The sequence below is a fragment of the Spermophilus citellus genome (genome assembly GCF_964194105.1).
Source record: "Spermophilus citellus genome assembly, chromosome: 3".
Taxonomy (NCBI): domain Eukaryota; kingdom Metazoa; phylum Chordata; class Mammalia; order Rodentia; family Sciuridae; genus Spermophilus; species Spermophilus citellus.
The window spans coordinates 200,586,470-200,613,028 of NC_138184.1; the positions used below are offsets into that span (position 1 = coordinate 200,586,470).

The following is a 26,559-nucleotide window of genomic DNA, read 5'->3' on the forward strand; positions in this document are numbered from 1 at the left end:
TTATGAAATCACACAGCCTCCTTTGAGCTCTTTGAAGGGATTTTTGTCTTCTGGGATACCATTTACTAGTGGATCTTCCCCAGATCTTTCTTCAACATAATCCCTTACTGCTTCACAACATTTGGACACCTTAAGAGGAAGGGGAAAGACAACTCATAAGGTATAAAACAGAATACTGTAGATTTTGAGAATTTATTTATTACAGTAAACTTTCACGTTGTATCTTTACAAATGATTCTTTCTGTTTTCTGCAGATGCATGTGTGCGTTTTACATAGAAGAAGAAAGAGCTGCCCCCAACTTGCCCTCCTGAATATTTACAGACACTGGCCACATTCCAGGGAAGGTTCCCAGCAGAACCTGCCTTGAAGCTTCAAAGGAGACAAGATCTAGGGATGGAACACAACTGGAGCACAAGTGAATATTAATTAAATCTTCTTCCTCATTCCAAAAAGTGACTAGTAAAGGTAGAAGGGAATGAGTAATTTTAAATTCCAGGCTTATCACCTCCTGGATTTGCAGAAATACACACGTATACTTACACTTTAAACTCGTCTACAAGGACTGACCATGACAGCGCTCTACATGAGCTCTGTGGGGTTGGGAACTTTGGCTGGTTTGTTTAATGCATCCCAGGCATCCAGAGCAGAATGTGCATTTAGTTAGTGCTCAATAAATAAGTATGTACTGAGCCGAGTCACTCATGTTTATGAGTTTGCCCCAACTTACCTGTAACATTATTATCACAGCTTAATTAAAAAATAAAACAACAAAAACAACAACCACAAAAAAAAAAAAAAACAAGCTTTAGTGTTTTTTGGACTCAGCCAGAAAGAAAGGAGAGAGGCAATGTTGTATACACATGTAACTACAAATGTGTGTAGTACTAGTTGGTATGGGATCCACTTATTCATGCTTTTAGCTTCAATTTGTTTTGTTTTCAATTAATGTTATTCATGACGGTAACACAGAAATACTTCATTTTTGGAAGTTTATTCAGTGACCATTTCTTAAATTATTAAACAATTCATTGATTTTTTTCAAGTAAAATCTTTATGTCATACATATATTTATTTATATTGATATATGTGTATGTATGTGTGTGTGTGTGTGTGAATGTTTGTGTCTCCCCAAATTTATATGTTGAAATCCTAAGCCTTGATGTGATAGTATTAGAAAATGGAGTCTAATGAGAGTGATTAGATGATGAAGGTAGAGCCCTCATGAATGAGATTAGTGCCTTAGAGACCCCAGAGAGCTCCCTTGCCTCTTTGGCCAGGTAAGAACACAGTGAAAAGAAAAGATATTCATTGTAGTGTATGAACAGGGAGCAGGTCCCTGATCTTGGAATTACCATTGTTGCAGAATTGTGAGAAATAATTCTGTTGTTTATGAGCCACCCAGTACATGATATTCTGTTCCAGCAGCCTCAACAGACTAAGACAAATGTGGATGTTTGTGTGTGAATATGTGTGTGTGGGGGTGGGGGGGTAGGTGTGTTTTTATCTCTAGAGCAAGAAGGAGAGAGAGAAAGTTCTTACAGTCTGATATTAAATCACTTTGACTTCAAATAGCTGGGAGATGTTGAGTAATGGAGAAAAAGAAACACCAAAACTTTGTTTTCCTCAAATTAGAAAGATAAGAACTTTAAGTCAACGAGTGTGTTTTCCAAGCTTTTGTGCTAGCTGTGGATTCAATTTTATCTTTTCATAAAAACATGTTTTGTGTGTATGAAAGGGAAACAGGGGACTTTGAGGCAATTATAAGCATCAGATAAGCTAAAAACCTAATTTTGATTGGGACTAAGAATTTTGAGCAAGGTATGAAAAGAATATAAACCCCCTTTGCACTTTGTCCTGATAAAACGATATATTCTTCAAAAATGTAAGATATGCTATCATTTGTGGAGGAGTTTGAGTTCTGCTAACTTTCCTAAAATGAAGAAATCTAAAGTACAGATCTACATTTTCCAAGCTTTAGTCACTATTTGTTTGGTGGAGAATTAATTACGTTGCCATGTCTGCCCCTTCTAGTGGCAGAGAACTCTTGGTAACCATTTCCAAGAGCTCTCAGATGCTTTTGGAAGAAACCAGTGAGTTTTTGTGCCAGAACTCATCCTTAGTTGCAAAAGAAGAATAGAATGTACTCATTCATTACTGCCCAAGACAGTGCTGGAAAGGATGAGGTCATGATTTAAAGACTTCGACAACATCAAAATATTGCATGTAAAGAGAATTTAGAAAAGTACAAACAAAATATCTACATGCATTGTTTCATTTTAATGCTTCACTAAAATGTAGTCTCTTTCCCCCTCTTTTCCTCTCTCCCTTCATCCTTCTCTTCTTGTGTTCCTTACTTCCTCTCTTCCTGCCTTCCTTTCTCCTTTCTCTCTCCTTCTTACCTTCTTTATTTTTAGCCACTCTTTTAAAATGTGAAAATGTTTTTTAGCTTAGTGGTCATACAAAAAACAGGTTAAGGAAGGGCTGATCTTGGCCTAGGGACAATAGTTTTTCAACCCTTGACCTGGAGTCTAAATCAGAGACATAATCTTGGTGTTTAACTTTCTTAATCTCTAATGAATTTTTACATGGATAATTTATTTTTAAGCACATTGAGTCGCTTGGGTATATAATAGATGAACAGCAACAACAGTCAATGTTTTATAACATGGGATTCCCAGAGCATCTATTGCTTAAAATAAAATTCTATGGAGAGCTGCAACTTACCAGTACCCTTTCCAGTGCCAGTTCTTTCTTGAGTTGGTCAACCTCCATCTTCAATTTGTCCTTTTCCGACAGGTCCTCAATATTGATCACTGGCATCTTTTGCCTTCTGTAAAAATAGAGTGTTAACTCAAACAGCTGAATTTCTGGACTTCAATCCAGTCTTAGCTCTTCCCTCAGCTCTTAACTTACTAAGCAAACTGCTCTTGGTTTTTATTTTAAATTTCCTAAGACAGTGAATTTCTTGCGAGCTCTCTCTGAACAACTCTAGCACTGCACACTAGCCTTGGGGTTTCAAAGCTTCACTATAATCTTCACTAATATGATTAAAGCAAGCGTTTGACTCTCACACCTGCCAGTAGTTTGTAGGAGGTGTCAGTTTAGTTAGCATATAACCAAAAAATTTAAGTCTCCTCCTTTCCCCTGGTCTTTTGCACTTTGCAAACTTTGGGTTTTCAACCCTCAACTCTGGTGTCAAGCCCTCCACCCCATAATTTATACCATTTAACTCAGTTTGAGGTCATTTTGAGGACTACCCATTAATCCCCTAAATTGCTAGAGTATTTAATCTGGTATTAAAGGAAAAGTATCTAAAAAGTGTCAGTATAAATTTATTATAGGTAATGGACTGAAATGTGAGCCAACAAAATAAAAATAGAGTAAACAAACAACCTTCTTTATCAGAAATAAATTAGTATATTACTTAAAAGTGTTTCTCCACACAATACCTGGAATTTGTATGTAGATGTTATAATAAATTGCATAATGCTGATGAGCAGATGTAACAGGTTAAAGAGAACACAGGGAGTCTGATCTACCAATGCACATCACATGAGAAGAACAGACTCTTCTGACTTGTTAGAGATCTCTTTTCCTCAATTAAACCAACACGTGATGGGGAAGATGCTTTCTAGCCTAGTACTCCAATGAAATTGCCTGGAAAGAATTTCATTGTAGCCAATGAATTCAATTTTTTTCCTTCTCTGGTCTTCTCTTTTTCTATTTTGTCTCTTTAGTTTAATTTTTATAAGGAAGTACTTTTTGGAAAGTACACATATTCAGATCATATGTCATTTCAGAGAACATGACATTGAATGTCTGCATGAAAATACTCTGTTAAGTGGAAGAAATGATTTACAGTAGAGGGGGTAGAGAGAGAAAAGGGGAGGGGAGGGGAGGGGAGGGGAAGGGGGATAGTAGAGAATAGGATAGACAGCAGAATACATCAGACACTAGAATGGCAATATGTAAATCAATGGAAGTGTAACTGATGTGATACAGCAATCTGTATACGGGGTAAAAATGGGAGTTCATAACCCACTTGAATCAAACTGTGAAATATGATATATTAAGAACTATGTAATGTTTTGAACGACCAACAATAAAAAAACAAACAAACAAAAAAGAAAATACTCTGTTAATAATATATAGGCAGTGAACTTATTTCCTTGTATTAATACAATGTTTTCATTTCCAGAACCTTTAAGGAAATATTGTTTCCCTTCCCAGTCTTATAATATTCTTTTCCTCTTTAGGAAAGAGGTAGTTTAGGGTATTTGGGGGGTTAACTGTCATGCAGCAAAGGCCAGTAAAGACAGACAAGAATACTCTTTGGGCACCGAGCCCAGTGTTTCATATATCCTTGTGTTTTGGGTGTTATATTCTTTAAGAAACAATCTGACAATAAAGAGATCATTTCTTCCTGTGCAATAATTGTCTGATATTTGACAGCCCATTCTCAAATTTATTCTTCCTTCTTACCCAATTTCAGGCTATATATAAAACTTCACAAGTATTGTTGCTAGTTTTATCTGCTTATTTTGTCCTTTGCACAACTTTTCTCCACATTGAAAAACTTCTCATACTTCACACTGTAGTGTGTGTAAGAATTTCTTTGGTGTATAGTAAAAATAGTTTATTTTTTTCAGAATGTATTTTTAATTCCTTAATGAGAGCACATATCTTATTAAACATGAGCCCAATCAAAGAGCTTTTGACTTAGCAAATCTGGGACAGTACTTAAGATTTATTTTTCTCTATTCCAGGAAGTTATACTATATGATGCCAAAAAAAGTTTTTCACTTGCTAGCTGTGTGGCTTTGACCAAATTGTCCAACCTGGCCATGTCTTGGTTTACTGGAAAATAGGAGCAATACTAGGTTGAAGTTTGTTTTGCTTTGTTTTGTTTTTGTACTGGGCATTGAACCCAGGAGCACTTTACCACTGAGCTACATCTTTATCCCTATTTATTTATTTATTTGTTTATTTTGAGACTTGGTCTCCCAAGCTGCTGAGGTTTTTCATTAAATTGCTGAGACTGGCCTCGAACTCCTGATCCTCTTGCCTCAGCCTCCAGAGTTACTGGGATTAGAGGTGTGTACTACCAGGCCCACCTTGAAGATATTCTATTCTTTAAAAAACAGAAACCTCTTTTCCAGGTTGAAGTACCCATCCTCTAGCAGCTACAGGTATTAACTGTCATGGGCAGACCTTCTGTGCAAGTTGGCTCTTGACTGACGGGAACAATTTCACCTGTAACACCTAGAAGACTATGTCCTTACCTATCCCTGAAGGTGATCTAAGTGTAGCAAATGGCTGGCTGAATCTAGCAGCTTTGGCCTTTGTTTCTTGGTTGAAAATCTTAGTTGTAGTTGAGAAATTACCAGAGTTCCAGAATTTCAGGATGATACTTGATTTTTGAAATTACATTTTTTTACTAATTTCTGCCCCATCCAGTTTTTCTCACTTCTTCAGAGATTTCGCCCTGAGAGCTTACCCTCAATAAACCATCTGGGTAAGAATCCCTGTCTTAGACTTTGCTTCTAGGAAACCCAGTCTAAAATAGTGAACTGTTGGTAGAGAGGCCATACATTTCATAAGTTTGTGTCCTCACCACTACTTATTGTATAGAGAAGAGAATCAGCAAGTGGTGGTAAGTTTACTTAACATTTGTCATAAAATTCACCTAGATGTAGAAAAATTTGCAGATTATCTGACTTCATGTATTAACAAGTAATGTCTCAACTCTAAAATGTGATTTACCATGTTTAATAACATATAATCATTTTTAAAAAATCACTTCATTTTGAGGAAGACTCTAGGAAGCTTGCCAAAATCGATGCCACAGTTCTTGTATTAAAAGAAAAAAAGAGTAGATCACAATTTTCACTCCTTCGAGGACACCCAGCCACACAAGGGATAACATCATACATTGTCTGCATGGAGATTCCTAATATTTACAGTTATATTAGAGTCAAGGGATCAAAGAATTCATATATAACTTTGTCTCCTTTACTCTCTATCCTGTTTTTCAGATGAGGCAAACGTGGACTAGCATCTTTAAGTGTTCAACATCATCCATTAAGAGGCAGTAAAGCTGAGCTTACCACACCAGGTATTTGATTTCTGTTTGGGGGTGTTTTCACTTCCAATGCACTTCTCTCAAATTAGTGTTACAGGAGAGGAATTGTTTTTCAAACAATTCTATAGAATAACATACAACATTCAGAGTTGGCAATAAATGGAACTAAATCCTACCCATTCCCTTGTATTTTAAGCTTTCAGGTTAGTCCACTTCTCCTTGGGAAGCCTTAAGAGGAGCTAGATAACATTACTGGCCCAACTACTAACCATCCTCAATCAACCCAAAGACCCATAGCCCAATAAGCCCACCCAGGGGGAAAACATACCCATTAAGAAGGAGACTTTGCCTTTTTACCTTTTCTTTCGTCTTGCACTACCATTAGAGAATCCAAGGTGCTGAAAAATCAAAGCAGAGAGGAGTGGGAGGAAGAATCTCAGAATTGTACTCCATTCATAGAAGTTCTCAATGGGAGCAATACTGCCCCCTACAGGAGATTTTTGAAAATAAGTCAGGTTATTTGTTGTGGTTTTTAATAGATTTTGTGGGTGTGAATGCTGGATGTCAGATATCTTGCATTTCCCAAGACTTTAATGCATAAGTTGAACTCTTCCAAAGCCAACATGACTGTCAAATATCATGTCAAACATCTACATAGTCAAAAATTTATATTATTTGACCTTAAATCTAACTTCATTTTAGATAAAAACATAAAATGTATTTCATGGTGTTATACACACTGAATTTTACAATAATGAAAATATTTACTAAATAGAGTAGAGATCATGCACCAATAATTATTTGCAGAAAGTTGTTTACGTTGTTTCCAGAAAATCATATCATTAACTGCCCACGTAGCTTGGTTTATGTGTCAGTTGGTATTCTTAGCTGCTGTGTCCTTGGTGATTCTACACATTAGAAGCATTTGACCACTTTTTTATATATACTCATGATGAATATTTTCATATTAAAACCCATTTTCATTCTTTATAATTTGCTGAATTAAAAAAAAAACTCCTTAATTACAATCCAAGCACCACATTGATGGTTTTAGATGGGCCACTATAAAATATTTCTTAAACAACCAGACTCTGGATGGATGAGATTTGTGATCATATAGCCCCAGAAGAGAGAGAGAGAGAGCTAGAACACACATTGTCTTGAATCTTCTTGGTCTTAAATACCAGGATGGCTTCTTACTAGCCAAATATGGCCAATAATATCTGTCTAAAGGATTGCCAAGTGGGCAGTTTCTCATAAAGAAATGGAAGCTAAACAGCATAGTTCATTATGCACTTTCTGTAAACACATAATATTTTTTATGCAAACAACCTCCATACGTTAATTTTCTTTAAAAAAAGTTCATATTGACCAAATGTAGAAAAGAAAGGCAGATGCACTTAGCAATGCAATCAAGTCATGGTGGCTATTGACAGAGGCCTGGGGTTTCCTTTGCTCCATCAGCATTAGTGGTTTCTTTTTTCAAAATTCACTTTGAACATTTTGGGAGGATAGAATTATATAAAGTGGGTTAAGGGTCTCTAATATCTTTCGAAGTTTCCATTACATTTCTTATGAATTTATTTTAGAATTAACATGAGCTAGAATAAGGTTCAAAGGCTGCCTGTTTTCTGTTTTTAAGTGTGCATCAAAAAAACCTGATAAATAAAATATTTAACTTATGAGGGCCTATATTAAGGACAAGTCATTCAAGTTAGTGCTCAAAATTCCTTTGTTTTATACAGAGGATTAATCACCAGTTCCTTGAAATAGAAATGTTGCCTGCATATTCCAAATATTATCTAATTTGTAAACATTCAGTTTGACACAATTTTTCAGAAAAAAATTCACTATATTAAATTTGAAATCATATGTATGTAACTTACCTTACACTATTCTTTTTCATCCTAATATTTTACTTAGGACTATAAAAGATTAACAGCTAACATTTTGTTCATTCATCCCACAAATATGTAGTGAGCATCTCTTATGTGCTAGACACAATTCTAGATGGGTTGGCAGTAGGAGAGGGGGGAATAAAAACAAAAAAAAATATTCTAGTGAGGAAGAAAAACAATGACAATATACAAAAGTAAATTATACCTAATTTAAATTGGAATAACTGCTAAGGAAACATGTAAATCAAGAAAAGAGTAAGAATAGGAGTGTCAGAAATGTTTTAACTATAGAGGCAGGAGGATTTCAAGTTCAAAGTCAGCCTCAGTAACTTAGAGAGGCCCTAAGTAACAGTGAGTGAGATGGTGTCTCAAAATAAAGAATAAATAAAGGCTGGGATACAGCTCAGTGGTTGAGTGCCCCTGAGTTTAATCCCGGGTAGAAAAAAAAAATGTTTCAACTATTGAAGGTGGTCATGGAGGCCATTCTGAGACAATGCTGCTGGAGTGAAGACCCATGGGAGTGGGCTATGCAGGTATCTAAGTGACGATCATCCCAGGGCACGCAAGGGCAGGGCAGCAGTGAGCAGGCGTGAATCTGAGGAGCCTAGTGACTACAGGGGAGAGCAGTGCAGGAAATCAGGGCCCAAGGAGTTTTCACAGGCAACTGTGAAGATGTGCTGTATTCTGAGTGACTTAGGGAACATTAGGGACCTTTCAGTAATAGGGTGACATTATCTGTCACATATTTTGGCAGGGTCATTCTGGCAGCTATTTGGAGATTAGATCATAGGGAGCTGAGGGTGGCAGGGAGCAGCAATTGCAGTAACTGAGGTAAGATAGGATGATAGGTAAAACCAGAATGTTAGGAATGGATTTGGGGACAGCTGGCAAGATCCTAGATCTTCTCGGACTATTCCCTGAAGAACTTAAAAGAGCATACTACAGGGATACTGCCACATCGATGTTCATAGCAGCACAATTCACAATTGCTAGACTGTGGAACCAAGCCAGATGCCCTTCAATAGATGAATGGATAAAAAAATGTGGCATTTATACACCATGGAGTATTACGCAGCACTAAAAAATGTCAAAATCATGGAATTTGCAGGGAAATGGATGGCACTAGAGCAGATTATGCTTAGTGAAGCTAGCCAATCCCTAAAAAACAAATACCAAATGTCTTCTTTGATATAATGAAAGCAACTATGAACAGAGCAGGGAGGAAGAGCAGGAAGAAAAGATTAACATTAAACAGAGACATGAGGTGGGAGGGAAAGGGAGAGAAAAGGGAAATTGCATGGAAATGGAGGGAGACCCTCATTGTTATACAAAATTACATATAAGAGATTGTGAGGGGAATGGGAAAATAAACAAGGAGAGAAATGAATTACAGTAGATGGGGTAGAGAGAGAAGATGGGAGGGGAGGGGAGGGAGGATAGTAGGGGATAGGAAAGGTAGCAGAATACAACAGTTACTAATAGGACATTATGTAAAAATGTGGATGTGTAACCAATGTGATTCTGCAATCTGTATTTGGGGTAAAAATGGGAGTTCATAACCCACTTGAATCTAATGTATGAAATATGATATGTCAAGAGCTTTGTAATGTTTTGAACAACCAATAAAAAAAGAAAAAAAAATAAAATAAAGTTACCATTTAAAAAAAAAAGATAGGATGATAGGTAAAACCAGAATGTTAGGAATGGATTTGGGGACAGCTGGCAAGATCCTAGATATATTTTGAAAGTAAATACAATAGGATGTACTGACAGAACAAATGCTGAGTTAAAAAAAAAAAGGTGGGGATGGGAATGAATCTGATTTTTTTCTTTGCCTGAGAAACAAAGAAGGGTTTTGCTATTTCCTGAGATCAGAAAGTCCTGGAACACCAAGTTTGAGAAAACTGTTAGCCATTCTTTTCAACAGGCAGTTCTTGAAGGGGAGAGCCATGAAAATGGATGAGGACACTCAGGATAAGATCATCCCAAGGCACTCTAAAAGGAGAGAGATGAGATGATATTAACAAACGGTGAGTTTGTGTCCCAAGGATTAAGTGAGATGCTTTAATTATTAGCTTATGATATTTGTGCCCTGACCATCTGCCAGTCACTTTGCTGAATGTTCACATGCCATGCGTGTATATCCGGGTATGTTTTCACTTTTCTTTCTGTGTTTCTATCTGGGCTGATCAAATGATAGCAGCTAACACTATTTGTTATTCAGTAAATATTTACCAAGTAATTACCAGGGACCAAACACTGTTTTGATTCCTGTGGGGTTGAAGCAGTAAACAAAATCAACTTTCTTAGCTCCTGTTGTCTCCTCAGTTCCTGAGGAGACAGATATAGAGATCAGGAGATGAGAATTTGGTACAGGGATAAGGGCTAAGCGGGGGAATGGCTCACACCAAGATCTGAGGTGGGAACAAGCTGATTGAACTAGGAGATTAGAAAATACAGTGGAACTCGTACACAGTAAAATCAAATAAGAGTGAATTAAGGGAGACAATATAGGATCACAAAGAGCCTGGCAAATCATGGTGAGGAATAAACTGAGAAGCTACTGAAGAGCTGTGATTTTATATTAAAGGAATAGGGAATTGTGATGTGGTGTGTGATGTATAAAAATTACTCTGATTGTTTTGTAGGGGTTGAGTGGGAAACAAGTGAAACAAGAGTTTCAGTAAGAACCTAATCTAGTGATCCCTTAAGAGCTGATAGATTTAAATTACAATGGTTATTTGCCATGGTTATAAAAGAAACATGCAGATTAAAAATATGATTTGGAACTAGAAATGATGGGAACATTAATGGATTTGGTGAAGATAGGATGGAGGTGTAAAGAGTAATTCCAGAATTTTTGCCTTGAGAATCTTAGTATCTAAGTATCATTTATCAGAAAAGAGGAAATGGGGATTTATAATCAAGACTTCAGCTCAGGAAATATAATGCTGGAGATATAAGACATCCAAGTGGAGATGTTAAGAAGAAATTAATATTTGGAATTCAGAAGAGAGGAGAGATCAAAGATGACACACAATTTTATGTTTATGTAAATATATGAGTGTGTGCAGTTGACAGTTTTAGTTTTTTGAAATCACATAAAAAGAAGAGTACATTTAGAGGAAAGTTCTTAAGGGTGAGCCTTGAGTCATCCCAATTTTTAATGTTCAGCCAGAGGAAAAGGACAGATAAATTGAGAAATTGTAGCAATTCAGTAGAGGAAAACCCCTTGGCCATTATCCTGGGTCCTTTCTCTTCTTGTCCATTCAAGGGCTTCATTCACCTTATTTCTACAAAATCAGCTCTGCCCCCCTCTAACCTGTAAGCACTCACCCCCAGGTTTTAAGAGTTTCCATGTGTAATGCTCTCTCTGATGTATTTTCAATCTAAACTTAAAGTTTCATGACTCCATGTCCCTTTTCCATTAGAGCTTTGTTTCACTCCTTGCTTTTCCACCAAACTTAATGAAAATTGTTCCTATCACTGTCCGCCTCCGCTTTCTTATCTGCTCTTTCTCCCACTTTCTCTTCTAATTAAACTTCCATATGGGGAAGAGAAAGACAGGAAGTGCCTCAAGGGCAACGATTGATATGTTGCCACATCTTACTGGACCGCTGAGTCCCTGTACACCCTTGCAAAGCAGCTGTCACTAAGAACACCCAAGACCACATATCCATCTACATTTGTCCAACTTATCACTCAAGATTAGCGATTTCAAATTCTTCCTCATTCCTGAAATGTTTTCCTCTTAGTCTTCTTGATACCCCATGAAGGGGTTGGTCTTACTTCCACTGTGAGAGAAAGGAAGATTGGGAATACAGGAGATTCATTTGGCCAGCAGGAATAACTCACACTTCCCTGGTTGGGAGTTATGTGCAGTCCAGGCCAGCATATGCAACTCTCTTCTGGTACCGAAGTCTCAGTTAAACTGGTTTTCCCCTCAGCTAACAGGTAATGGTGAGAGTCTTAGGAGATATATGTCACTTTCAAACTGCATCTGCTGCCTCCTCTACCCCTTATGGCAGCTTGGTCCTCTTGCTTGATTTAAGTTACGAAAGCTTTTCCATATAAAGCTGGAACAAATAGACATTTGAAGGGCATATGGTACTTCAGTCATTAATGCATAACTAATGTCAGATTTTGGCTCTCCTATAAAAATGAAAATATTTTTGTAAGAAAAAGGTGTCTCTACATTTGAAAGGTCAAGGTCTATTAAATATAACCCTGAAAATGAGGACTCCTGTGATTAGCTCTCTCAATCCTCTAATCTGATTATCAATTTTTGGCAGATGTTCCTCTTAGAACATTATGGCAATGTATTTGCATTGTAGCCGTCTGTTTTCTCTCGAATGAATTGTAAACTTCATGTTTGGTTAAAAATGAAATCTGAGATATGGCTGTCCAGGTATTGAACCAGGGTCTTAAACACTTTATACAGGTTAAGCAACCCTAATCCCCAAAGCCAAAATCCAAAATGCTTCAAAATACAAAACTTTTTGAGCATTTACATGATATCACAAGTGGAAAATTTCATAACTGACCTCATGTGACGGATCACAGTCAAAATGCAAATGAACTAAAAATATTATATAAAATTGTCTAATGGCTATGCAATAAGGTGTATACCAAACATAAATGAATCTGTGTTTAGACTTGGGTCCCATCTCCAATACGTTTGTGTATGCAAAATTCCAAAGTAAGAAAAATTCCAAATTCAAAACACTCATTGTCTCAAGCATTTTGGATGAGGACTATTCAGCCTGTATGTAGTAAGCCTGACTTCATCTTTTGGAAATATGAAAGAAAAGGATGTGCCTACAGTGAGCGAGACCAGGGGTCAGGACTCAGATTGCCTGTGCTGGCTATGTAGCTTGGGGAAAGTCAAGTGTTCATCTGAAGCTTTGGTTAACTTACTATAGAGTAAGGAGAATAAAGAATTTTCCTCAAGTGGTTATGGTGGGGGACATACTGAACTGAGGAAGGCGAAGTATAATGCAAGCTCTCAATAAACATTATGGTGCTCCTTACTGTTGTTATTGCTGTTGAGCGTCCTGTAAGTAGGGAGAAAATTTTCTTACTCCATTCTTGACATGCCACTGTCTAGTAGCTTGGCAAGCCAGACTGCAGTTTTAATTAGACAATGAGGCTGTGCTTATGTGGAAGATCTTGGATAAAATGGTTCAAAATTAGTCCCAACTTTCTGGGTGTCATACACAATTAAAATTTGTCCCATTAAGTGAGAGAAAAGATGGTCTACATCATGAGTAGGCATTTGAAGGAACATATACCCAGGAAACAGAGAAAAGAGGTTTCTATCATTTTGTTTCTCTACAGAAAGCAATATTCTGCCAGAGCTATAGCAACTAAAATGACCAACCAAATCACCTATCTGATTAGAGAATGAGTCAAAGATGTAGTGTCAGGTATGTTGGTATACATTTAATTTATTTTGAATTGATCTTTGCATACTTCCTCTTATATGAGCCCATAGACTATGGAACATGTTTTTAATGTTGTAATAAAAACACTATATTGTAAACAGGTTGTATACAGTTCATTTGTTTATCCTACTATGCTATGAAACCCCTAGTGTGTTTATCTTTGTTTCCCAAATATATATAGCACAAAGTCTGGAATATTTTAATTATTTAACCAAATTATTTTTTATATAGGTGAATGAATGAATAATGACAGTCAGAGGTACATTATTTCTTCCATTTTCTCTTTTTCTCTAGAGGGAACAGGAATGGTAAACATTTATCATACCGACTGTCCCATCCTTTGGTGTGGCTTCTTTATTACACAATACACTCAAATACACGCTATGTCTGACAGAGGGTGCATTAGAGTCAACACTTCTGATGGGGCTCAATTGGTTAGAAAAATGCCTAGTTGGTGAAGGAGTTGCCCAAACTTTAACAAAACCCTCCTGACTGTTTCTCTCTCAGAGGAGATTAACTGCATCTCTTAGCAGATGTGTGATATCCTCCTTAGTGTCAGCTAGACTCATTTCAGGTTTTATTTTGATAGGGCTTAGACTAGCAGGCAGCAAGAACTGTCTGTTTATTAAGGGATTGCCAATGTTACTCCTTCAATGACTGTTATATAATATGTATCCCCAAATCACTGGGTTCAATTAATTTTCATCATTCGCTCGTATACCAGACATACCATATCTCCCTAAGGTGTCTGCAGAGAGAAAAACCATCTGCTTCAGTCCTTTCCATAAATCCTTCATCGCCTAAGAAACTTGTGGGGATCTCAGAGGACAGGGCATCTTACTGAAGCTTGGAAATTCTAGGGCCCAGTATGATCCAGATTAACCTCAGATTCATTCTTCTAGGGGCCAAAGAGGATGGGAGAGAGATCAGGGTAAAAGAATCCAACATGCAGAGGTACTCCTGACTCACTGTGGCTGACATGCTTTTAATTCTGGCTCTTCACATTCTCCTCTAAGGTCTTGGTACAGTAGGAAGAGCTCGGGTCTGGGTGTGTTAGAATGATTATAGGAACAGAACCAAGAACTGTGGGTTCTGGTTTCAACTCTGCTCACAATTGCATTAAGTAAACATGACCAGATATTTTGTTATCCTAGGTTCAGTTTATACAGATGTAAAATGAACACAATTAAATTTTTTTTAGCATTTGGCATCCATACCTTTAATTTTATCATATTTCAAACTATTTCAAGCTTCTCTCTTTAGTCATCACCACTGTTAACTGTCACTGGGTATGGTACTGAGAAGTCAATCTGGATGACTATTTTCCCCAGTTCCCTCCCAGTATGGCATTTCCTGTTGACTCTGGACAAAGGAAATATTCCCCTTAGGCTTGTGGCGACCTTTTGGTCTAGATACGCATGTAAGGACATGGAGAGACATGACATCCCTCTGAAAGTCATGGGAGTCACTTTGCTCCTCCCATATGGCCCCTCCTGTAAATTCAGTGATGTTAGAGTAATCCCCCAGAGAAATTTAGATTCCCTGTACACTGGAAGATGTCTTTTTTCATGGATACAAAAATACTCAAGTGTTCCTCCTAAACGGAGTAATTTCCTTAGTGTCAACCTGGCTTGAACAGTCCCAACCTTCTAACTATCACTCTTGTTCAATTCTCCTTCCTCCTATGGTAGACAAAGAGGCATTAAAGATGCACCTTGTTTCACATAGAAAAAGGAAAGAATATAAATTTCTAAAGTGCCTCTCAGAGTACTGAGTTCAACCTGTGTCTATCCACTACACCGAAGAAGAAGCATGAGGCCTGCTTTGTCCTACTCATGCTCCTGATCCATGAGTCACACCATAGCCCACACTGGACTCAGTATTCTGCTCTGACTGAGAGCACCTGGAAACTTATTATCTTGAAAGAAACTATCACAAAATGGTGTCTGATTGGTGTGACCCCTTCTGGGTACAGGGGTGGCTTTCAAGCTTCACCAAGAAGAGCCTATGGGAGCAAGGCCACAGGTTTCGGTCCTACAAGTCCAGTTCAACTTGCTCTATTTCCTAATTAGAATCAATGTACCATCTATAAACTGTGCCAGGCTTCTCAATGGGAAATAGAATAGGGAATGATTTGGATGACTCTATGACATGGTGTAAGGAAATGAATGTCTTTTTGGATACTTAAGCACTTTCCATTTAATCCTCATAACATGTCTGTGTGGTAGAGTGATTAATAATGCCTTTTCTTTTTTTAAACAGAGAATGAAACTGAAGCTCTAAGAGTTTAACTTGTTCATAAGAGCAAGGAATAAAATCCACGTGTCCTCTGACTCCCAAGCCTATCTCTCCAATACAACATGTAATTTCCCAAAATATTTGCTGTGATTCAAAAGGCTTATTTTTTTAAAAAAATATGAGTAGTAGATGATCAAAAAATTTCCAGTAGCTGAGAACAAAGAAGAGAAATAAATGTCATTAGTCAATACCAAGTAACAACTCTTGATTCAGTATCAATCTTTGAATTTTATTTATGTCTGTTTTGGAGATATGTTTTGTTATATTCACAACAATGGGAATAAGTAAGCTTGAAGCTAACTTTTCTTCTGAATACGATCCTGGCTAAATGTTTGCTAAAATCTCCCTCCATTAATAGTATTTGGAAGGTATTAGGAGGTCCTAATCTTGTCCTTCCCAAACTGTCTGCCTCAGTGGATGATGCTCTGGTGACTCTGGAGAATTGACTATATCCATCTCTACCCGACTCTGTTATTCACTGATAACTGCAGTGGCCGTTGGAATTGGTCATAATGAGAGCATTACACCATGGAAACTATACAAACTTCCCTTTCCCTGCTCCTTGAGAGTTTGTAGTTAGGCATTTACTCTTATAGATCTGACCATCATTCTTAATCAAAGATATCTGGTAATCAAAACTGACAGTATTTCCAGAACAGGTTACTATTTTGAGGAATATGATTCTACAGTATGATGTCAGGGCTGTTGAAAACTGACACAAAGGACATGATGTGCAAAATATCCCAGACTATGGACCAAACTATGAGCAAGTTTTCAGGGGTTTCCAGAAACTTGGAAGATAACTTCTTTCAACTCCCTTCAGTATCTCCAGGGAAAGTCAGGAATAATTGTTAAGTAGAGAATGTCAAATAAAAAGAGGAAGAGGGGAGGAAGGGAAGACATATTTCTCAAGAGAAACCTTTAAACTACCCTCCTAAAATATCTTCAGCATTTCATCTATCATCTCAATATGGATTTTATATAAAAAAAGTAACAAACTTTTAACAGATGTACTGACCTAAGGCAATAACTGGGAGGGGCTGATCTGGTCAATTTCTCAGGATCCTTCAAAAAGACCTCTCTGGACTTGTATGCTCCTTTCCCAAAAGCATATAGCTATTACTCTTATACAAGGCTGATGGGGATGTAAAACAATGTAACCATTTCAGAAAATTGTGTGTGGCAGTTTCTAATATTTGTAAGTATTCAATTCAAGAGTAATAAAAATTGCATATCCACACATTTACTTCCCAGCCCCAAACTAGAAAAACAGTACATTTGTTGTATATAATCAACAACAGGATATTCGTGGTATAGTCTCATATTGGATTAAAATGAACGAATCATTGACACAATGACAAGGGTGTATTTCAAAAATAATAGTTGAGCAAGAGTAATGCAAATGGTACATACTTTATGATTCCATTTCTATGAAATTCAAGATCAGGCAAAACTAATATATGATGACAGAAATCAGAAATGGTTGCTCCTGGCCTGGGGATGGAAGGATTGACTCTGGGAAAGGTATGAGAAAACTTTCTGAGATGAGAGAAATATTCTAATTCTTGTTTGAAGTTGTGGATATACAGTTGTGAAAATTCAAACACTTAAGATACATTCTGAGCACTTTCTTAAATGTAAATTAGAATTCAATCGAAATACAGATGTAAGTACATTGAAATTATGAATCCAATCTACAGAGTCCATTGTCCCTCTCTGGTCAGACCCGTGGCTAATGACTCACACTTTCTCTCAGCCTTTCTCAGACGTGCACTCCAAGCTGTGGATTCGAGGCTTCCTGGATGCTGTGCTGCAAATTGGAAATATTGAGCCATCAGTCACAGGTCATTTCCCTTTGGCTTTCCGACTTCTCTCCACGCACTCTGGGCATCCCCTCTGGCTGCAGGAGAAAGTTTGGGAGGCAGGTTGAACTTTTCAACTTGGTGGGGAATTCCTCTCCCCACTACACACTTAGCAGCCTGGGCCCGGCGGGGGTGGGGTGGGGGCGTGGGGGAGGGGGCGGGTCACCGCTCGGCCTGGGTGAGTCAGCGGTCCCCCGTGGCTCCGCCCATGCGCGCTCTGCCCCTGGGGGGTCGATCGGACGCTCGCCCCACATAAAAACGGCACCCGCTGCCAGACGGTGGCACACCGCGCACCTCGGTCCCGCCTGCTCTGTCCTGGGACGCCCAGTCCCGCTGCTCGCTTGGACCGGCACGATGGACCCGACTGGCCGCCTGGCGCTGATGTTTTTGCCGCTGCTCATGATCGGGGCCGCCCCCGGCCGCGTGGTTCAGGCGCACATAGGTATCCGGCCCGGTCCAGAAGCCGTTCTTGGCGCCCGCCGTCCTGGACCCTCGGCCCGCTCTCTTGGCCCGGCTTTCCCCCGTCCCCCTGCTCGGCGTCCCAGTTGACAGTTGCTGGGACCCAACTCCCCGGGAAGCCGCCGCCTCCCAGGGACGGTGTCTGACTCCCTCCCCTCTCCTCTGCCCTCCTTTTGCCCCCTCCTAGGAAATAACGCGGAGATCTGCCTCCTGCCCCCCGAGGAAGGGCCCTGTAGGGCCCGAATTCCCAGCTACTACTACGACAGGCACACGCAGAGCTGCCGCCAGTTCATCTATGGGGGCTGCAAGGGCAACGCCAACAACTTTGAAACCTGGGCGGCCTGCGATGAAGCTTGCTGGAGGATCGAGAGTAAGTGCCTGGCACGGTCCCTCACTCCTCCCGCCCGCCTGCCTCGCCCCCGACGGCTGGGGGCAATTTACACCCTCTCCGGATCTCACTTCTCCGCTAAATTTTGTCCTAAAATTCCTCAAATGTCAAGCAGATCCCACTTGGCTTTTAGTTTTCCAAAAATGATCACAAATCTACAACCTCTATACAGTTTCCCTCACCTAACTGACATCACAATTCAGTGACCCCCGCGGACTCTGGGAAAGAGGTTAGTTCAACTGGGGGCACAAAAATTCGAGGGAATTAACCGGGCACGGTGGCGCATGCCTGTAGCCCCAACGGCTGGCTCCGAAGACTGAAGCAGGAGGATCGCAAATTCAAAGATAGACCCAGCAATTTAGCGAGGCCCGTTAGGGAGGCCTGAAGCAATTTAGCCAGATCCTGTCTCAATGAAAAAAAAAAAAAAAAAAAAAGGCTGGGCGTGTGACTCAGTAGTTAAAAGTCCCTGGGTTCAACCCCTGGTACCCAAAACAGAAGGTGTGGGGAGGGAATGTATCAAGTGAAACATAAGTGCTTTCTTCTCTCGTTGAGAACACCATTTCCTTGTGTCAATTATCCAATCTAAAATATTTTTAGTGTTTTCAATTTCTTTTAATTTTAATTTTTTTTTTTTGGGGGGGGGTACTAGGACTTGAACTCAGAGGCCGATACTACCGAGCCACATCCTCAGCCCTTTTTTTTTTTTTATTTTGAGACATGGTCTGGCTAAATTGACTAAGGACTTGCTAAATTGCTGAGGCTGACTTTGAACTTTTGATCCTCCTGACTCAGCCTCCCAAATCACTGGGATTACAGGCATGCACCACCACAGCCAGTGGTGGGTTTTATTATTAAAGTGTGATTTAGCTCATTATGTAACTTTTTGTCCTGATACCTAAACTTGTCTTGTGTTAAGTGTAGGGATATGGTGATTTACAAAACTCTGTCCAATTTTACTTGTTTGTTATAACTCTTCAAGGACTATATCAGGGCTTTGCTATTTAAGACTATGAGCAGGGGGCATGGGTATTCATATAAACATGATTTGATTAACTTTATATGTAGAAACAACCAGAGAACAGGGAGTCTTTCCTCTGAACTTCAAAGATACAACACAAGTCAAATCTGAATATACTCTTTAAAACAAGTCAAATCACTAGATTAATGGACAGTCTTCTGGGGATTTACTTTTCCAGTACTAAATGATTATTTTCCCCCCAATTTGTTTTCTTAAATCATAGTAAAATTTTGATTGATTTTACTTCATATGGTTGAACGAGCAAGGTCTTGTGTATGGTGGATAAGCACTCCAACACTGAGCTGCATCCTTAGCGCCTAGAAGGCTACTTTTGACCAACATTGTTTTATTGGCTTTTTTTTTTTTTTCTGTAGAAGTTCCCCACATTTGCCGGTTGGAAGTCAATGAAAATATATGTGAGGAGCCCAGAGAAATGTATTTCTTCAATCTAATGACCATGACATGTGAAAAATTCATGTCTGGTGGTTGTAACCGTAATGAAAACCAGTTCTCTGATGAAGCTTCTTGTATGGACTTTTGTGCACCAAAGAAAAGTACGTACTATGTTTTATGGTATTTCTATTTCATTTTTCTATCAAGACTTTTCGATGGAAAAAAATAAGTTGATGTGAAATTAAGATGGTTTGGGTCCTGGTGATTTCATATATAATGTAATATCAACCTCAAGAATGCTTGTCACGAGAAAAAGTATTTTGTCCCCATTTTTACTTTTGAGGATATAAGCTAGAAGCTAATGACTTGCCAAGTTCTCAGGGCTGGTAAGTGATGGAGCTATTATTCAAACTTTTGCTTCCTTTTCTGTGTTGTCTCTTTAAAACCACTGGTTGAGCATGTCTGATTAATCCAAAACTCTGAAATTCTAAATACTTCATAATAGGAAACTTTTTGAGCGCTGTCATGTTGTCATAAGTGGAAAATTCTACACCTGACCCCCTGTGATGGACTGCCTTCAAGAAAACAAGACACATTAAATAAAATATATAAAATTACCTTTAGGCTATGCATATAGGGCATATATGAAAAGAAGTGAATCTCATGTTTGGATTTGGGTTCCCTCTTCCAGATATCTTATGTGCATGAATGTGTGTGAAAATAGTCCAAAATTCAAAGAAATATGAAATCTAAAACTATTTCGTGTTTCAAGCATTTTGGATAAGGAATGTTCAACCTGCATTTCTCAATTTATATATTAAAATTATGTATAATCTAGAAGTTAATGATTTGCCAAGTTCTCAGGGCTGGTAAATGATGGATGGTAAGCTTTGTGTGGAATCAGGTTTGCATATGAGACAGTGGAATATATACAGACTTCAGATTTCAGTATTCTTTAGGAATTACAAATTGCTTCACCAAGAGTTCTCTATCCTTTTCCCTTTTTCTTTTTCTTACAACCCACATCCTAATCCTCAAACTCATAGGTGACTTGGTAAGTATTTTAATTTTGTGGAAAGAAATAATACATGCATTTCTCCCAGACATACCAAAGATACATTCAGTCATCAAGAAATTATGCTTTGACAGAGAATTTGATTAAGCCATGTAGCTATAGTGTAGTAAATATGCAAAAGGGGGAAATGGTTGCTGCTGATGTTCTCTTAAGTCATTTGTGTAGATGTTGTTGTTCCAATGGTTGGTAATTGGGAATATACACACATACTCACATATTGTATATAATCTTGATTAATAATGGAAGGAGAGCTGATAAAAACATTTAAAATAAAACCACCAACACAAGAAAGTTCACCAAAGTATGTCACGTTTTATCTCTTAAAACTTAGGGAATTTTTTTTTTTACTTGACCATGTCTGGTTTAGGCATTTAATTTCTTTTCATATTTAAAGGATGAAAGACATTCAGAAGGAATTCTGTCAGTTTACAAAAATTTAGAATCATCAAAATATGGCACACAAGTTTACCTGTAATTTGAGACTTATCTTCTCAAATGGCTTAATATGATATTTTGAATTCAGAATGAAGCCTCTTTGGGATTAGATTACTTCAGCAGTTATCACCTTTTATTAATGTTTGTATTTTAGCATTTCTAATTTTATTTTCTTTTTCATAAAGGTCCAATATTTTGCTACAGCCCAAAAGATGAGGGTCTGTGCTCTGCTAATGTGACTCGCTATTATTTTAATACAAGACACAAAACTTGCATGGCTTTCACCTATAGTGGCTGTGGAGGGAATGACAATAACTTTACTAACATGAAGGATTGCACACGTGTTTGTGCAAAAGGTAGTGAATTTTTTCTTACTCAGTTTTTAAATGAACTTATATATAATTCATAAGCAAAATTATATTTTATGTATCCATTTTACTAATAGAAAATTGCCATTTCTAGACCAGTTCTACATAAAGAGCACTTACGTGCTGATCTATTTTGTCCAAATGTTTATACTGGACAGTAGCTGTATGTATACTAGTATTTTTAAAGGAAGAAGGTTATAAACTGAGTGTATAAGGAACTTAACTGAATTTTTTGTCATCAATAAACATAAGATATCTTGAGGTGAGCTTTGAGGCATGCTGGGAAAGGTGATTTAAAGTGAGCCTGCAGATGAAAGACATATGTTGTTGATTGTTATTTTGTTGACTTTAGCATTGAAGAAGGGGAAGAAAAAGAAGATGCCAAAGCTTCGTTTTGCCAATAGAGGCCTGAAAATTGAGAGGAAGCAATTTTAAGCATTTTCTTGTATGTCATCCTATGAATGGTTATTGTCTTTATGGTTCTATCTGAAGAATAATATGGGAGCATGAGGAAACAAATCAATAGTGATTCAATCACAGTTTTCATTGAACTTGTATCAATCAAGTTACTTCTTTATACATAACTTGCTGCTATTCAAATGTTAACCTGTTATTTTTAATTTACTGTCCACCTTTTTATGAGATTGAATTCTTACAGTGTATAAGATATAAAAACAAATATGATTCACCCAGTTCTTAGGGTTGCTAGTCCTAATTTCAGAAGGTGATAGTAACTGAAGTAGCATTAGACAGAATCATGTACTTTAAACATATATAATCATACAAAGAACTGGAAAATACATTTCATTATGAACTTAAAAAATTGGATTGTATATTAAACCCAAGGAGACAAAATTGAAAATTTACCAAGACTTTAAAAATCATTCCAAATAATACTAAAGTAGACCCTATGTTACTATACTCCCATTTCTGTTGTGTGAGATTGCAGGGTGATGAGTAAGGGGATTTATTTAAGAGATAATACAATAACTTTTTTGACTTAATTAAAAAGCTAATCAATTTATTAAAATCATAAATATTCTCCTGGGGAAATTATTATGTCTCTATCTCTTTTTCTCTGTCTATCCTCAATTACATATATAGTGTGTATACATATAGATAGATGGTCTTAAGTTTTCCTGTTGTTATATTATTTCCTAAGAGAAAATGGGTGGGACACCACTAAAATTGTTAAAATTTTTGTTGTGTTCTTGTTTATATTATACCAAAAATCATGCATGATTTAATAATTTAAATTCCACCAATAAATTGTTTTATAAATAGGATCAATAAAATGAGTTTTTTTTCTTTCTCTGTAATAAATTTTCTAAAATTCCTATGTTTTCTTGGCCAAATTAACATATTAAAATATTAACATATTTAAAATTATGCCTCTTATTTAGCAAAATTGCAATTGCATTTGTCCTTTGCTTGAACAGTGTCTCTTTTGAAAACCTGTCCAAGAATTAGTTTTAAGAAAAGTATATACCTAAGGACATTGATTGTTACTGAAAACTGGAAATAAACTAGATACTAATCAATTTGAAGAATTTGTAGAGGAGGAATGAACAAAATATCTATATATAGATAACATCTGATCCCAATACCTTTAAAAAATAGGGCCTAAAGAATATGAATAAGTATGATTAAGCCAGATACGGTGGTGCAAACCTATTATCCCAGCAGCTTGGGAGGCTGAGGCAGAAGGATTGTGAGTTCAAACCAGCCTCGGCAAATTAGCAAGGCCCTAAGCAACTCGGCAAGATCCTGTTTCTAAATAAAATCTAAAAAGTGCTGGGCATGTGGTTCAGTGATTAAGCAGGACCCCTGGGTTCAAACCCTGCTACAATAAAAAAAAAAAAAACCCACAATAGGAATAAGCACACATGTATACACGCATACAAACATCACAGAAGATCTAAAACCATTAAGAATGGTTACCTGTATAGGAAGGGAGAGGACAGAAGTGGACCAGGTATATGATAAAATTTCTGTGAATATCCCTTTTCTAATTTTTATCTTGGATCAGGTAAATATTTTACATAATGTAAAATAAATTTAAAAATAAAAAGCATTTCTTTAAACCAAAACAATTGATCCACATTTATATCAAATAATGGCCTAACTACACAGAGAATATATACTTATTTTTCAGTAACTTTCAAAACACATTTTTGAACATATATCTTTTTGGATATATAACTTAAGGGTAAAAAATACTGAAGAAATCTGAAAAAGTGTTTAGTAAGTAGTCTTATCATAATTAGTAATACTGATATTGTTACTTTCAGTTATGAATAGAATATTCTCTATATTTTTAGAAAACAAGTATTTACTTTTAAAATTTTTAGGTTTAAGAGAAAAAACTATGTAAAAACATTTAAACTGATAAAAATAGTACAAACATTTTTTTTTCTCTTAAAAATGTTTTTCCAATCCTTCCATTGAAAAGTTTGAAGTTTTGACATATTGATAGCAGCAAGTATATGCCTACCACCAAGACTTTGGTCTCCTGATATTATATCTCAGTGAAGAGAACCAGTGCTTTTCAGAGAAATCTGTTAATACAGATCTGGGCCAAATTATATAGGAGCCTGGGTTATATTACTCCAAAAATCAAGGAAGTTGTCAAAAGCTAATGAGTTGTGCCACTAACAGGAGTGTAACATTAGGTAGCTTCTACTGACCTAAAATGAGACTATGTGAACAAGAAATAATGAGCTCAATACATGAGAAAAACCAAACATATACAACTCCATGAGTTCATAATTACACACACGCAAGCACACATGCACACATCTAGAAAACTTTCTTTTTTTCTTTTTTTTAATTGGTTGTTCACAACATTACAAAGCTCTTGACATATAATATTTCATACATTAGATTGAAGTGGGTTATGAACTCAGTTGTGCATACCTGTATTCCCAGTAGTTCGAGAAGCTGTGGCAGGAGGATCTAGAGTTCAAAGCCAACCTCAGCAACTTAGTGAGGCCCTAAGCAAATCAATGAAACCTTGTCTCTAGATAAAAAACAAAACAAAACAAAACAAAAACCAAAACTGGGGATGTGGCTTAGTGGTTAAGTGACCCTGAGTTTAATCCCAAGTATCAAGAAAAAAATAAAAAGAAACTCTTGATAACTTGTAAGTTTTAAGACATTTTTCTCATTACTTTGAATATTAAACTGATGAATTAACAGAATAAAGCATTTATCCTTTTTTTAAATTTATGCTTTAAAAACAATACACTGAAATAATATTAGGGAAAGTTATATATTGAATTCCACCTAGTATATGCATTAAGAAGTTAGAAGATACCCCTTATGAAAGTTTGAGTCTAGGTGAAAATTATCAGTGGGTGCTGAAACTGTTGCATAGAAGGCTGGTGGGAAACAGTATTATGGGGATCAAGCAACCATTTTAATCAACAGATAATGTTAACATCCATAAAAGTGTGTTGTAAACATTATATGCCTCCTGATAATGGTTCAGTAAGAAGTGGAAATCCTCCACAAGATATCCTTGCAGAAAGAAAAAAATATCACACTATAGTCAGTCAAACCTCTAGATCATATAATCATATCTCCAGATTATCAGGAAATACTGGAGATACAGAAGCAAATTATAAGAAGTCAGAGGAAAAAATCTGCCAAATCCACAATGGTGTGTCAGGACAAATATACAGGTTTCTCAAAAATTTTTTCAGTCAAAAATTTTTAAAAGGACAAAGGGGAGGTAGTGCTTTTATAGAATGTGTGACTTAAGAGCAACAAAAAGCAGCATGCCATTGAAAGGTTTAGGTTGAATAAAGCCTGTGTTTATAATTATTTTTGGTGGGTTTAGAGAAAAAATTATAGTACAAGATTTCTTTGTGTGCTTTGTGGTTGTAGACTAAGTGATGTCAAGCCTTTGAGGATTTGGGGGGCTTCTGGAATCTTCAAAGAGAACCCTAATTTGGTATATCAAATACCAAATTTATGTGAAGGAGATCCTTCCCATAAAACTGCTTGAATCCCCAGACCTCTACCATTTCATTAAATATGTATCAGATATCACATTGTACTCCATAAACATACAATCATTATTTATCAATAAAATTTGAAAACAAAATAATTTTTAACGTAAGAGGGGAAAAAAGTATATATAAAGCAATCATAGGATACACTGCAGTCAAAAGGAAATTCCTTCTCACCACAAAAGCATAAAGACAATTAAACTACTGTGGTTTTACCAGACAGCCTGATTAAAAGGAATGTCTCATTCTTTAACCCCAAAATATTTTAAAAAGCAAGAATGGGGGAGGTATGGGAGTAACTTTTAATGAGAAAATAATCTTTTCATGTCTCTTTTACACACACACACACACACACACACACACACACACACACACGACATTCAGTCATGGAAACTGAAATGGAGACTTCCACACCATCTGGATCATGGTTCCCCCAAGTATCATCCTGTCTCCACTAAGTCTTAAGCCTTGTTTTACCCTCTAATGGAAATCCTCCACAGTGTCTGTCCCGGTATGATACAGGGGCTGTAGAAATTTCAGCTGAGTTATAACCAGAGGTAAAGCTCTAGAATGACACTTGGGAGTAGACCTAAAACAAAATAATTAGAAGGATGCATATTGATCCTTCTTTGGACCCTATGATCTGTAGACTGCATTATGGTTTGGCAGGTACTCCCATTTTTGGTTTTATTTTACTTTTGGTACTGGGAATCAAACTCAGGGCCTTGCACATGCTAGGGCTATACCTCCAGCCCTTTTAATTTTATTTTGACACAGACTCACTATGTTTGCAAGACTGGCCTTAAATTTGTAGTTCTCCTACCT

The 26,559-nt window shown here is 37.2% G+C and overlaps 2 protein-coding genes across 2 annotated transcripts; one reads left to right on the forward strand and one right to left on the reverse strand.

Moving 5' to 3' along the window:
• Positions 1 to 17,524, reverse strand: GNGT1 (G protein subunit gamma transducin 1; the record flags this gene model as incomplete). The annotated part of the gene is made up of 3 exons (XM_081287756.1): positions 17,468 to 17,524; positions 2,726 to 2,831; positions 1 to 129 (listed from the first exon to the last, which is right to left on the reverse strand). Exons 2-3 carry the CDS (start codon positions 2,819 to 2,821, stop codon positions 1 to 3), a joined length of 225 nt encoding a protein of 74 aa, XP_081143882.1. The 5' UTR covers positions 2,822 to 2,831; positions 17,468 to 17,524.
• A 127-nt stretch (positions 17,525 to 17,651) lies between these two features.
• Positions 17,652 to 23,034, forward strand: TFPI2 (tissue factor pathway inhibitor 2). The gene is made up of 5 exons (XM_081287755.1): positions 17,652 to 18,027; positions 18,232 to 18,414; positions 19,825 to 20,004; positions 21,539 to 21,709; positions 22,074 to 23,034. Exons 1-5 carry the CDS (start codon positions 17,940 to 17,942, stop codon positions 22,154 to 22,156), a joined length of 705 nt encoding a protein of 234 aa, XP_081143881.1. The 5' UTR covers positions 17,652 to 17,939; the 3' UTR covers positions 22,157 to 23,034.
• Positions 23,035 to 26,559: the final 3,525 nt, after the last annotated feature.

Excerpts from the sequence above, each read along its gene's own strand:
- TFPI2 (XM_081287755.1), top strand. The coding sequence starts at position 17,940 with ATGGACCCGACTGGCCGCCTGGCGCTGATGTTTTTGCCGCTGCTCATG. Across the intron at positions 18,415-19,824 it reads AGCTTGCTGGAGGATCGAGA|AAGTTCCCCACATTTGCCGG; the intron begins GTAAGTGCCTGG and ends TTTTTTCTGTAG. Across the intron at positions 21,710-22,073 it reads CACACGTGTTTGTGCAAAAG|CATTGAAGAAGGGGAAGAAA; the intron begins GTAGTGAATTTT and ends TGTTGACTTTAG.